General features: G+C 38.6%; 1 protein-coding gene across 5 annotated transcripts in view; it reads right to left on the bottom strand.

Annotated features, from left to right (window-relative positions):
• Positions 1-14,562, bottom strand: part of LOC139984177 (uncharacterized) — a 79,710-nt gene extending 65,148 nt beyond the window's left edge. The window contains exons 1-3 of one of the 5 annotated variants that reach the window (XM_071997953.1): positions 13,446-14,562; positions 9,855-10,697; positions 7,417-7,585 (exon numbers count right to left, since the gene is read on the bottom strand). In XM_071997953.1, the coding sequence (XP_071854054.1) occupies positions 7,417-7,585; positions 9,855-10,662 (977 nt within the window). In that variant the 5' untranslated portion in view covers positions 10,663-10,697; positions 13,446-14,562. Of the gene's footprint in view, positions 1-3,549; positions 3,575-4,283; positions 4,422-7,416; positions 7,586-9,854; positions 10,698-13,445 lie in introns of those variants that run through there. The other 4 variants (XR_011798963.1, XR_011798964.1, XR_011798965.1 and 1 more) reach the window with 4 other exon arrangements.

Below are 14,562 nucleotides of genomic sequence, written 5' to 3' on the forward strand. Positions count from 1 at the left end.
TTCTTGGCACCCATGTTTGTCTTATTTGATGTTTGGCATTTAACTTAATCGGCCCTGATTTATATCTCGATTTACATCAAACAAACAATAAATGCGTTAATGGAAAGGGTATGCTGTATATATTTATATCAGGGTAGTTAGGTTTATGCAATATCATTTAAATATAACTATTAAACTAAAGCAATTGTGAAAAATATTAAGAAACAAATAGATTTGTAAGCAAAGACTTCATTTGGATCTATAAACAGATTACAAAACAATTGCTCCAAATCGAGAAATGTGAATGAGTGTTTTGACTAACAATATCGTGAGTAGCAGCACAATGCCCAGAGTGCACGTATATTATTTTCTTCCGAGTACCAGTTGTACGAGTACGGAGTATTTCAAGTCTACATTAAAAAACACACATTATGGACTAGAATTATACGTTCAATTAACATCCAAGTACTTAAACAACAACAGTAAGGGTTCAGTTTCGAAATGGTGGCGCTCTTGTAAATCATCAAAAGATCAGTAATAACCGATAATACAACAATAATAACCGGAAGCCTAGTCATTCATCACAGTATAACAATGTTGCAGACTATTTACCTTCATCAATGTAGTGCCACCAAATATGTAGTAGTGTGACTTGCAATGGAGTGTTATGAAAGTCACACGAAGTATAATAAACTAAATGAAGAGAATTATCTTTGCTAGAAGCCAGTAATCAATAGGATTGAGTGGCTTACTTATCTATCCTTCAATTTATAAAATACAAGAGAGCTCAGCAAGTCATTCAAAGTGATCATATCTCCCTCACTTTGAGTGTATAAATATATATATATATATATATATATATATATATATATATATATATATATATATATATATATATATATATATATATCCCTTTAAACTGTACCAACCCCTACCAAATTAGATTTGTCAGAATTAAGTTTTAATCCTGCCATGTTACCATACCGTTCAAGTGTATTAACAAAACCATTACACGACCGTACAGAACCATCAAGTAAACAAGTTGTATCGTCGGCATATTGGGTCACTTTGTACTACCTCCTATGTCAATGCCACGAATTAAGGGGTACTTGGAAGAAAAAACCCTTAAAGGCATTGAAGACTCGCCCAAACTGCAGCGTGCCGCAATCTGAAAAAGTTAACTTTCCGTTTCTTGCAAGTGAAGTTTTTCTCTTGTCGCTAGAAAATGCAGACAGCAATGAAACCTTGTTGATACCTTGTTGTCTTAAGCTGGACCTGAGATGTCCATCGCTGCATCGTGTGTACTCGTGTGCTGTGGGTATTGACCGCAGCTGTATGTACTGACTGTACACGTGTCTAATTACCAACGGTAGCATGCTAGCTGTGTGTGTATTTTCTGGGATCTAACACTTCTGTTACACTTCATTCGAAACTAGGTCAGATTACCGGCATTAAACGTTCCTTATTTTGCGCGAGTCTTCACACCCTTTAAGACCTGCTTCACTAAGTTAAATAGACAGGGACATAGCGGAACTCCTTGCGTAAATCCTCTTTCAATGGGAAAGTACTCAGTAAATGCAGCAGAATCAAAGGCTTTCTCAAAGTCTATTGCAAATAGAAGCCCAGGGCGCTGATCCTTCTCCAAAACGTGACATAGTATCATAGATGGTACGAATAACACCCCCCCCCCTCAACCCCTCACGCGTCTACCCTTTAAAAACCACTCTGGTAACAGGAAGTAAGTTTTGGTAACACCGTGTTGATATGGCTGGCGATACAAGCGGAAGCAATTTTGTAAGAGACATTCAACAATGCAGGCTAATTGGTCTCCGATTACTCAGTACATTTTCTGTGTTATCACCCTTTGGTATAATAGAGAGTACACCAAACATATGTGTCGTGTAAAGCAAGCATTTCTCAAAGCCACAATTAATGGATCTAATCAAAATGGTTTCTCAACTCTTGCCAAAAGAAGTAAAAAAAGTTTACTGTTAATCCGTTCGATCCGGGTGATACATTGTTTTTCATATTTTATTTTACCGCAGATGATATTTCGTCAATGGTCCTACTAACAATTCTGCTTCGCTAGCAGATCAACATATAAGATTATCTGACAAAAGTTGTTTCACATTAGTTTGGATGAACTCAATTTCACGAGCTCTGTACAGTGATTTATAAAATCTACAAACTTTCTTTTGAATTTCATCCGGAGAATAAATATCCACGTTATCTTCGTCTGTTGAGTGACTAGGCCTAATTACTTTTGGGGCAATATGTTACGCTGTTTCAAATTTTGTAGGATTTTACCCGTCCTCAATCCACTACGCTTTTGAGCAAATAAAGGAACCAGTCAATTTCTCTTTCCCAAAGGTTTCGAGCTCATTATTTAGCAACTGCAATTCCTCTCTTAAAATTTGACTATTGACATTACCAGCTTCAGATATACGAGTCTCCCTTAATATAAGTTCTCCCACGAATTGTACAGAGCATTGACTCAAAGAACAGTTGATCGTTTATTAAAAACTGAATATCTGCTAGTTGAGCATTGTTAATATTATCACGGTTACAAGGGGAAAATATAGACTAAGCCTATACAATCCTTATATTATGCCACTGATTATCTCTTTTATCATATTAACAAACAAAACATTACGAAAAAGATCAAATTGTCAAGACCGGATGCCTAAGAGTACATCACCCAGCTTAATTTAAGGATAAGAGCTAATTTAAGAATTAAATATAAAAAAATGAATAATTAAAGAATGATCTAATCTATACCCATGCGAAATACACGAAGAGGATATAACCTAGGCAATCATTAATTAGTCTAGAGGAAATCAGAGAAGAATAAAACTAAGCGTCCTTGCTTGAAAGGATTCCTCTGACACCAAGTAAACTTACGATCATTTGGTAGTATAAGAAATATAATTGTTCAAAAAATCGAATATTGCTTGTCTTGGGCGAGGGTAATTTATGTGTAAATAGTTAGGAGTATCCACACTTTGATCATGAGTCAAATTCCAATCACCAACAATGCAATGATTCGGAGGTAAATTGAAGTCCTCAACAGCGACGTAGCCAGGAATTTGAAAGGGGGGGAGCACTTTTTGCGATTGATATGGATTTTCAAAGTTGTAGGCACGACTATCTGAGCGGAGCGCCACCATCGGTTGGCGCGGAGCGTACAAGAAAATTTTTGGTTTTACAAACCCCCCAGATGGCAGGAAACAGCCCTTCCCGAATGTTCATTCTGGTTCCCTGGCCTCTTGCTAACTTGAGAAACCTCATTCAATATCACTTTTAAACCCAAAAAACAAACGAGTTAAAAAAGTACGTAATTCAATAATACATAATGTATTAAAATTAGCAAGGTACACAAGGGCGGCGGAAGCACCTTTAATCTGGGGGGGGGGGCACCGAAGTCAAAGGGCACTTTGCAGGAATTCGATTGGACTGTTGCAGCCTGATATTTAGTACCCTTTATAAATCTTATTGTATTATCTTATTTGCGTATACACATCACTCCATCAACGCCCCCCACCCCCCCCCCCCCCGTCTAAGTAGTCTTACTTTTCAACTTCTGATACTTGTAGATACAAAGATAGGCCAGAAATGTCTTTGATACAACCATAGCCAGTAATTATCTTTGATAAAACTGTAGCTAGTAAATGTTTATCGAAAAGGCTGTTTTTGGAACTTGGAACGCCGATCGTGACTACAACAGGCAACAAAGAGCTGCAGCTCTGTACATATAAAGTCTGTTAATCAACGATAGGCTTATTTGACTGTGGAATGTTCTCAACTGAAATTTATCTGCGTAAACGAGTTCTTAAGTAGATGTTAAAAAACTGACAAGATCGTATCCTAGTCTTTTTCGGCGGGTAGAGTATTGAATGAAACGGCACGCGATATGAATGACAGCCTAGATGACAGAAGAATAGGTCACCTAATTTAGCCATAATCTTGCTTCGTTCATTTCAATAGTTTTTCCTGTCTAGACTCTTAAACTCGTCCAGCAAGCTTATGGATTTGAATTATGGGTGTTTTAATAAAAAAGATAACTTGGCCAAAAAAAGTGTAGGCCCGGGCCTACAGTGCTACATACTGGCTACGCCCCTGATAGTTCTAAATTAGGATTAGATCTCTTACTGAAATATCGCTGTTCTAATAAGGTGATCAAGAGTACAAGTTTTATGTAGAAAAAGGGCACATTTTTAACCTGAGGAAAAGTGGGGGGCACTTGCCCCCTGTGCCCCCCGGTTCCGCCGCCCTTGAAGGTACATGTACAGAGTAGTCTTACTTACTTTTCAACTTCTGATACTTGTAGATGCAAAGATAGTCCAGAAATGTTTTTGATACAACTGTAGCTAGTAAATGTTTAAGTTAGCCTAATAAGAGAAGGCGAGAGCTATCCGACGATTGCCATCTGATGCAAATTTCTCAAGTGTTTTCTCAACTGAAATATTATCTGCGTAAACAGGTTCTAAACTACATGTTAAAAAATTGACATCGGATCCTATAGTCTTTTTCGGCGGGTAGGGTGTTGAATGAAACTATCGTGCTACATACTGGCTACGCCCTGATCATATGATATCATTATCAGCAGATTTTGTTTCCTGTTTAAATTCTTTTACATGTTCTTTTACATAATATATCAGAAAGACAAACATAGTGCTCTTTTACAAGTTTTCCAGTAGGATGATTCTTGTTTATTGTCCAATGTCTGGACTTTAATACATTTGACGAACTTAACTGATGGACAATATAAACTTTCATATTTTGTAATACAGCCAGAAATGCAGTGGCCTAAAAACAAATATCGTTATCGCAGTGTATTAGCAGTGTAATAATTATTTATAGGAAGTGCGTATCACGTACGATTGCTAGCTTAGCTTTATAACATGCTGTTCGTGCAACAACTTAGGACGACTCATTGAACGAACGTTGTCGACGTTGTTGTGCATACAGTTCGTGACATTCCATAGAGTGCGGTTAGGTAGGCAATATGTATTTTATTACGCAGTGGCCAACTGTAGGCTTGTAATTGGCTATAAGCTAAATTTAGCTAATTGCATCTGCCAAACTAAGTAAGTAGTTGAATCAGTAGGCGTGAATGTTACTACGATTACAATCGAGTTAACGGAGCTAACGAGTATTCAAGATCAAAAGAGCACTGACAAAATACCATGCTAAAAAACGACAGTATAAAAAAAAAATAGACACTGAAAGGGGGGGAGCGGTCGCTCCCCCTGCTCCCCCCTGGCTACGTCCCTGGTCCTCAATAATGTTTAAAGTCATAGCGAAGAAATTACCATCAGTTGAAATGAAAGTTTGATTCTATAAGTTCTCATCCGGGGAGGGTGGGCTTGCAAGGTCTTGAGCAGCCTCTCGGTATGCCTAGGGGTCTAAAAAAGTCTCCCACGTTGTAGTTTTTAAAGCTTTCATTCTGTGTATGTTGCTGGTCTTCTTACCTTTACCAATGTATTAATAATTAATAGTCTTTTTTGGTTAACCGGCTCGATCAAGCTTGCCCCCCTCCCGACACTAGGTTGATTATATCCACACAGCTGTAGTCCATATTGTTGCAAAGTCAGATACAATTTTGCGGGAAGGATTAAAGGAGAGTCAAGACAGATGAGAAAGAGACTAGGAATTAGTAAACAAATTGATTACTTTCTCGTTGCAGTATCAAGAAATCCTAAAATGAGGGAAAAGTTACATATAGGCTACAGACTCTAGGCTATATAGACATTATATTGAGCACTGGTACCTTACAAATTACAAGTTAAACTTACATAGTAGGTACCTCCAGGAACGCTCGGCAATGATAGGCTAGCTGGCTGTGGTGGCTACTGCGACGTTGGCGAGTTCGCTTTGCGGAAGGAGACTCGAAATTAGCTGAAAGTCACGGCTAGTTTAACAAATAGAAAATATAAGTCCTTCCAAGTTCCAGCAGAATTGTCCACATCCAGTGAGATTATAGTATAGGCGGCAGGTTTTAATGGTTGAAATTTAAAATCATTCCAGCAAAAGTGCCCAAATCTGGTAAAGTATATAGGGCAGGTTTCACGGTTGCAAAGTGATAGGAAAGAAACCATCTTTGAAACTTACCGAAAACAATTTGAGGAGGAAGACGGCAGGAATAATAAGGCCAAGACAGGGTCACTAAAAGCATACGGCTCTGTGCTCTTTACGTGACCCATCACGCGGGAACCAAAACGTCACGGCCGAACGGCACTGATACCCAACCCCCTCTGACAAAAAAAAACTCAAGCAAACAATCGCCCACCGACCAGCGGAGACAAACACCACCCACCCACCCACTCGAATATTCAAAAAGCTACAAACGGACATCCAGCCCGCCGCGGGACAAAACAACCCTCCCCAGCACACCAGCGCATGAAGAAGGCAGCCCCAGATAAACGGCGAAAATCTCTTTCAATCTGAAGGCGAATGACAAACTTCACCGCCTCGAGGAATGCCTGCCAAAGGGAAATCCTCCCCCAAAAACTATATCACATCTATTCCTCCAAATATGTTTTGTTAAAAAACAGCAGAGATACAAGTAATACGGCGCAAAAACACCAACAGAACACACTGGAGAGTCAACCCCATACTAGACAAACCCTTACCCTACCGTCCATGAACGGACTCCCGTAACACGGTCGGCTAAGTCTTGAAACCATTCCCACAACCTCAACACACATGACTAATGACTGAAAACATGAGCAGTACTCTCTAGGCTGTCACAGCCGGTCCTCTGGCACAGCCCATCACCCAATCGTCAATAATACCTTTTCAGATTGGTCACCAAGGCCCGTGTGCAATTCTCCAGGCAAGATCGCGAAGCCTGCAATTATTCAGCCTTAAATGCACCGAATGCCATACTTCGGCAGAATGGCGACCCTGTAAAAATACTGCATACGGCTCTGTATTGACATTCGCTCTGAATAAGATTCCACAGGTTTATATCGTTAGCGCGCCCTTTACCGGATCTTGCGCAATATGGCCTTTGTTCTGATGCTAAAATCCCACAGATGCAAAACAATGGGTGAAACAGGTGCGTGATGCTCTTGCGCAATATGGCTTTCAAGTAAACATGTTTACAAACTTGTGAAGATATCTCATGAACCTTTGAACTTTATAATTATTATTAATATTAGTATTCAAAATGTTGCAACCCCTCTATAGTGATTTATCCCAGGCGTTAGGTATATTCATTCATATGGCACTCACTCCTAACAATGTCAAAAGGTCGACATCCAAATGGGTGTCCACAAAACATTATATATGACTTTTTACAACTTTCGGGAAAACACACGCTTTCGGTGCGAGCGGTCCCGGGTTCGATTACCCGATGGGCCCGTCAACCTTTTCCCGTTTTCTCGCGTAGAATTACTATATGAGTATTAACCTTTTACATAATGTATAATTTACTTTGTGAAGTCACCCGTCTTGTTAGTATATTTCTTGATGATTGCGCATTCAGTCGTCGTCGTTAAACTCCACAGATACATCAGTATGCCCAAAATAATTGTCAGGAGACCATTGAGTAACATTATCCCAAATACGATTGAAAAGCTTGAGGTGAAATCCAGAATGGCACCTGTGAAAGAAAGGGATGTGAGATCGGTTAGGTGAAAGAACAAAGGCAAACAGATGAGTTATACCGGCTAGCCACCCCATCACCCCGCCCCTCGATAGGACCATAACATACAACTCATAAACAATATTTATTCCATGGGCTTCCCATGACCATACCCCTCCTGCGTCCTCTGTTAGCCAGTTACATATGGCGCATTTTGTAGAAGGCCCTGACAGCCGTATATAGAGATATCTACAACTCTGGAGGCCCTTCGTTAAAACTGCCATCACTTTCTGGAAACTTCGTACAAAAATATATGGAATAATAAGAATAATAAGCATAGTATTGGTCCAGACCCCAATGTTAGGGCGCCGCGAAATTGAGGTGTCGAATCTCAAGAACACTGCTGGTTTCAACCGAGGCGCCGGTCCAGTATCATCGCTGATTGGATTAATCATGGACCCAGTTTTCCCTTGGTATGAATGTTAATAGTGTTGAAGATGACACCAATGCCGTACTATGTTCATGGTACAATCTTCAGTACTTTATAGTTCAAAACTTGCGAAATCCAAACTCTATTTCAGAAAGTAACATAAACATTGGAATAGAGAAACCAGACAGAAGAACTTCATTGTGGTTTCGATGATGCTATATGAATAATCTTATATGAATATTACACACTAGGTCGTAGGGTATAGCCAGGATAAACAACATACTTCAATCTAAGTAGTACATCAAAAAGCAGTGAGATATGACAAACAATATTCACATTGGTAGCTGATAACCGAGATGGAAATTTTTCTTGTATTCAGTATACAGGTTGATCTCTACTCAAGACAACTGGCTTCTTCTACTCAATGGTATACCTACATTACATTAAGCAGGCGCTGGGCGAGTTTTACCTCCTGGTGCCAAAGACTTTGCGTCTAGTTGGCTTCCTAAACAATTAACTATGCGACAGCTAATTTTCGTAAACGGCTTGGTCATTTTTCCCAACGTTACTACATCCAAACCTGAGGTTTCTATTTGGCAATGAATCTCGACAATTATGAAATACAATGGAAAACTTCAACAACGAAAGCAAAGATAATATCGATGATTCACAATGATATCGTCCATTCCAACAGCAACGTCGTATGTATCAACATTACAACGTTCATTACACACCTTTGTGAACAAACATGTATGCAGAGACGTACATGGCGACTCCAAAAGTTACCGACAAACCTCAGTCAATGGACATTAGGTTGAGACTTCTGATTCTTATCTACGGATGCCCTTAAGCAAATTTCCAATTGCCAATAGCCTCTCCTATTCTTATGAGGAAAAAAGCACATGTTACCCGATAGCTAGGCTGGTCGGTGGGAGATATGGTAGATTATCAGACAAGGTTTCCACAATTTGACCCCTGGTGACTACAAATGACTTTTGACCTGCACAAAAAACAATATGCTTCTTGTACTTAAAGTGTCACAACTACATACTGATTGATAGGTTGTACCAAGGTTCTCTTCTTGAGATATCGTGTTTACAACGTTTTTACAATTTGATCCCTGGTGGTGACCCCAAATGACATTTGACCTACACCTAAAACAATAGGGATCTTGAACTAAGCGTGCCACAACTACCGGTACATACCAAATATGAGATTGGTCCAAGCTTCCCTTCTTGAGATATCTCGTTTACAAGCAAGGCGTCACACATAAATACATACACACACTCATCCGCCTGCATAACTACAAAGGTTACGATTATCATCGAAACCAAAATGATAAACAACTCAGACACTTTGGGTTAATGATTTAGACTCGCTCAAGTCTAGCGTCCACTATTGTGTGTTAAAATGTGATTTTTCGGAGTTGTTTGGGGCAGTTGACCATGACAATTATCTCTATAACATAGTCCAATTATACTGCATGGTATTGTGGTTCCTTTATCGTACACTTCAATTTATAATATCTTATCTGTCATGTCCAGTTACGCCGTGCTACCCTTCAATTCGGATTGACTCGATCGTTTAAATTAAAACCAAACCGAGGTCGGAATTAGATTTAAGATATACATTTCACCCCGTTACCATGGAGGTATACATTGATAGCTTGACACACCTGCTGGGTCCTATATAAATGTATGGTTATGGTCAGTTACAGAGTAACCTTGCGGTTAGCCACCGGTAACCGATATCAAGAAGGAACACTCACTTGTGGTGTGTAGTTTGTTAGGTTTGAAGTACACCATTGTGAATGGACACATTACCTGTTATCCATTAAGGATTTCAAACACTACTTACCTGATATAATTCCGCCCAGTTGAACGCCTAATCCACTGCCTAAGTAATTGAGAACGGTTCCTTGTCGTAGGTGAGCGGCACAGACATATCGAGGGAACATTGCAACGGTGGCAGCATCAATATAAGCCAGTGAAAACCCACTCACCAATGATGTACCAAGTAACACCATATAGTCATCACTGATTACGTAACAAGATACAGCCAGGCACCAAGTTACCGATGGAACAACGGAAGCTGCGAGTGGATGCATTTTATCAAAGTAAAAGATTAATGAAACTAGGATCTTTCCGAAGAGTCCTCCTATGCCACCTGCCGACGAAAATAGTACAGCATGTTCGGAAGAGATGCCCAGTGAAGTTCCAAATGGAACGAGAAATATCGCCCAGACCGTAAAATTATAGCTAATTAAGGCATGAACTGTGAGGTACACTATAAAGATAGGATGGTGTATAACTGGCGATAAGTTGAGAAAATTAAACAAAAGGGTTACCATAGATACGATTCTTCCTTTCAGCATTAACATTGCATTCTTAATTGATTTATCCTTTCCTTGGATATCTTCAGTTGGTGCAAAGCTCGCGTCCATTACTTCATTGGTTTTTTCTAATGCCGATGGTCTCAGTAATATTCCTGCAGCGACCGCATTCCACGAAATAGCGCCTAAGAGGAAATATGCGCCATGGAGGCCATAGGTGTGGCGCATGAATTCCATCAGCACTGGTATGACTGTTACACCCGAAAAACTAAACGTATCTCGAATGGAATAGGCCAAAGAAAATAAGTCCCGAAAAGTCTCTAGATAGGCCATATAGGCAGCGAAATAAAGAAGTCCGTTACCAATAGCTGCAAAATAGAACGTGGAAAGAAGGAGCTGGTTTCAGTACGTACATGAGATACTCTTGTTTGTATGTATGTATGTATGTATTTTAGATCCTCCTGCAAGCAGGAACTCGCGAAGAAGCTTCATTGGCTTATCAAAGCCGCAAGCTGACCGAAATCAGTCTGTTACATTCGTATTTAACGTCCATGATTATGAATTGTCAACAACTCTGTAACTGGACGACATATACATTAATCTGGGAGTGACTCGAACCGGGGACCTTATGATTGAAAGGACCTTATGATTACTCTTACGATCCTCAATAAATTTCCACAATTAAATTAGAAAGAAAAGAGGCTTTCTTAACTGTTTTTGGATACAACGAGAAACGAGCTTAATTTTGGTATATTTGCAAATTGAGTATGCGGCAGTGTTGTCACTTTGGCTGTTTAAAACACCTTAAAGAAAATTGACGTTTTTCCAATTTCCTTGGCCGACACAAAACATGAACAGTCCGTCCGAACAGCATTTTGGCGTTTTTGATGATTATTGTTAATGGCCTACCATGGAGGGGAGGGGGTAGAGGAGGGGTAGAGGTGGGGGTAGAGGAGGGGGATTAGTTTGTTAAGTGATTTGAGTTTTTTACTGTCTCTAGAAGACACCATCGAATTATACATTATTACGCTTAACTTGTGTCATCAGATGAACACCTGTTAACATATTTAGCTTACCTTATCAGCAAAGCCGCCGTGTATGTTTACATTACAGTTTAATATAGTTGAAATATATGAGTTAAGTACCATCGGTGCTCCAGTTTGGTTATGTGCCCTTTGACCTATGACACAATCACGGTGACTCTACACCACATACCCAGGCACATTTCCACCAAGTTTGAGGGTTACTCTAAGCGACCACGCCCCCTCTCCACACACTAAAATACATATACTAACATCTCAAAGGAGGAAAGCTAATCACCATTCCTAAATCGCACTACCCGTTTTTTTTTCTATAACCTGCATCTGCATGGCAACCGTTGTCATGGTACCCGATTAGAGCACTAATATGTTCCATAAAATAAATGGTAGCGATGAATATACGACGTTGTGTTTATGTCGACAAAAGCAATACAAGGAAAAATTATTATAACAAAAGTCTGGTGATTTTCTGTACTGCTATATATATCTTACCCGCTTCTTTCCGCTCAAATAATTGTTTTTAAATCATTTTATTTCACAGAAAGTGTGATAAGCTGATACTTTTATCACACCAATGGATGATTACACATCACAACTTTCATATTACTCATTATTTCTCGTCAGCAAACTGCAAAAGACGATAACCTCTCCAGTGTGCCAACCATCCTTGAAGTTTATCTCACATAGTGCTCATATATATATTAAGTGCAGAACGCATAGTGTATGAATGCTGAACGCATATCATAATAAGTGCTCAACGCATTTCATATTTAGTGTCTCAACGCATATCATATTAAGTGCTCATAGTATATTAAGTGCTGAAAGCATAGCATATTAAGTGTTGAACACATATCATATGAAGTGCTCAACGCATATCATATTAAATGCTCATAGTATATTAAGTGCTGAACGTATAGAATATGAATGCTAAACGCATATCATTTTAAGTGCTAAACCCTATCATATTAAGTGCTCAACGCATATAATATGAAGTGTCCATAGTATATTAAGTGCTGCACGCATAGTATATTAAGTGCTCAACGCATATCATATTAAGTGCTCAACGAATAGCGTATTTATCATAGTTCATTCAGTGCTAAACGCATTGTATATAAATGCTGAACGCATATCATATTAAGTGCTCAAAGCATAGCGTATTAAGTTATCATAGTTCATTCAGTGTGACGCATATAGTATATGAATGCTGAACGCATATCATATTAATTGCTCAACGCATATCATATTTAGTGCTCAACGCATATCATATTAAGTGCTCAAAGCATAGCGTATTAAGTTATCATAGTTCATTCAGTGTGACGCATATAGTATATGAATGCTGAACGCATATCATATTAATTGCTGAACGCATATCATATTTAGTGCTCAATGCATATCACATTAAGTGCTTATAGTACATTAAGTGCTGAACGCATACTATATGAATGTTGAACGCATATAATTTGAAGTGCTGAACCATATCATATTAAGTGCTCAACGCATATTATATTAAGTGCTCAACGCATATCACATTTAGTGATCAACGCATAGCATATTAAGTGCTCATAGTTCATTAAGTGCCAAACGCATAGTATATGGATACTAAACGCATAGTATATGGGTCCTAAAAGATGGCGGAAAGTCTTTCCAAATGTCGTCACTCTACTTGTAGAGATTTATTCCATTTTTTAAAATATATCAACTTGGTTTCTTTTCTTTATATGGGAGGCAGGGTTTGTACTCTTACTTTTTGTTTCTATCCGAGTCCTATAATTCCCGCTGACAAAGGTTCCTCATTAAGTACGTGACAGCATAAATATCATCGCAATAGGCCAAAATAAATTCATATATTAAAATATTAAATAATAAAATAATGTATTAAAATAAAGAGAAAAGTAATGAGTGCTGAGAGTGGTACCTTCGAAACTGTTAACTACCAAAAATCTAAAATATAGTGAGTTAAAAAGGAAGCAATATAATCGCAATAAATTAATGATGACACTCCTTCCCCCCCCCCCCCCCCCCTCCACCCTCCGTCCCAAATAAACACACAGAAATAATCAGTTGTGTAATTGTTACCTGATACAGTGGTAAATACAAAGAGATAAGTTAAATTCTGGTTAGTTAGTCCAATTAATACAAATCCGAGACCAAAAAGAAATCCACCAATCACAGCCAACTTCTGATTAGTTTGATGTTTGAAAATATCACCGCTCACAGCAGCTTTAAATGATAGAGAAAAACAAAGTGAAAATGAGAGACTAGATTTCTAGATCGAAAACAGATATATTAAAATCAAGAAAATAAAGACCAATGATTTGCTTTTTTTCTTTTCACTAACATCAAGGCAATATTTGTAGCATCGGCAGAAAGTTAAATAAAGCCGATCAGCACTGTGCCAAATATTGATACATTAGTGCACGTTCAATAAACTTGGTATAACTGATTTTCACTAGGGTTACAAAAGTTGCCCTTCCTTTACCCAATAACCTACCTTGGTGACTTGCACATTCACACAAGAGCCACAACGCTACAGAAGCTCAACTAAGGTTCTATTTGAGAAATTTGTTTTGATTGGCAATACTTCTGAGCAGTTTATGCATTTGTTTGTGCGTAAAATATAAGACATAGGCGGGATATCCGTGTCATTTCCTTTCCTCTCGTCTCCTTTTTTCCTTGTCCTATATGCTCCTTCTTAGCAGACATAGTTTTGTTACAATGTTAGAAAGTTATGAAACATTTGTTTTAAAAATAAGATATTAAAAAAGATAAATATGCTTTTTTTTTTTATTGAAACAAACAATGATAAATTCAACACTTGATCATGGCATGGCAGGTGCCATCAATAACCAGTGTTTCCACTTTTCAGAAATGAATTTCCCAGAATAACGCCGCTACAATTCCTGACATCAGGTGGCTATTTCACGAAATGTACCGTACTCATTTTCAACGGTTGTTAGCCTTAATTACTCTAGGGTCTATACAAACCGCCTCTTGTTAGTCTTAGAAATATTCATGATTTTGTCGTATTCCGAGAAATTTCCTTCGAAGTGGAAACACTGTCGCGAAATTATTTCATGGAATAGATCGTTGTACTTATTACTAAGGATCAACTATGGCACATTGCAAAAAGAGCAAAGAATCAACAGTTTATGCACTTTGTATAGTTATCACTAACTTGATGCAATAATAGAAC

This window comes from Apostichopus japonicus, chromosome 17, assembly GCF_037975245.1.
Source record: "Apostichopus japonicus isolate 1M-3 chromosome 17, ASM3797524v1, whole genome shotgun sequence".
NCBI lineage: Eukaryota > Metazoa > Echinodermata > Holothuroidea > Aspidochirotida > Stichopodidae > Apostichopus > Apostichopus japonicus.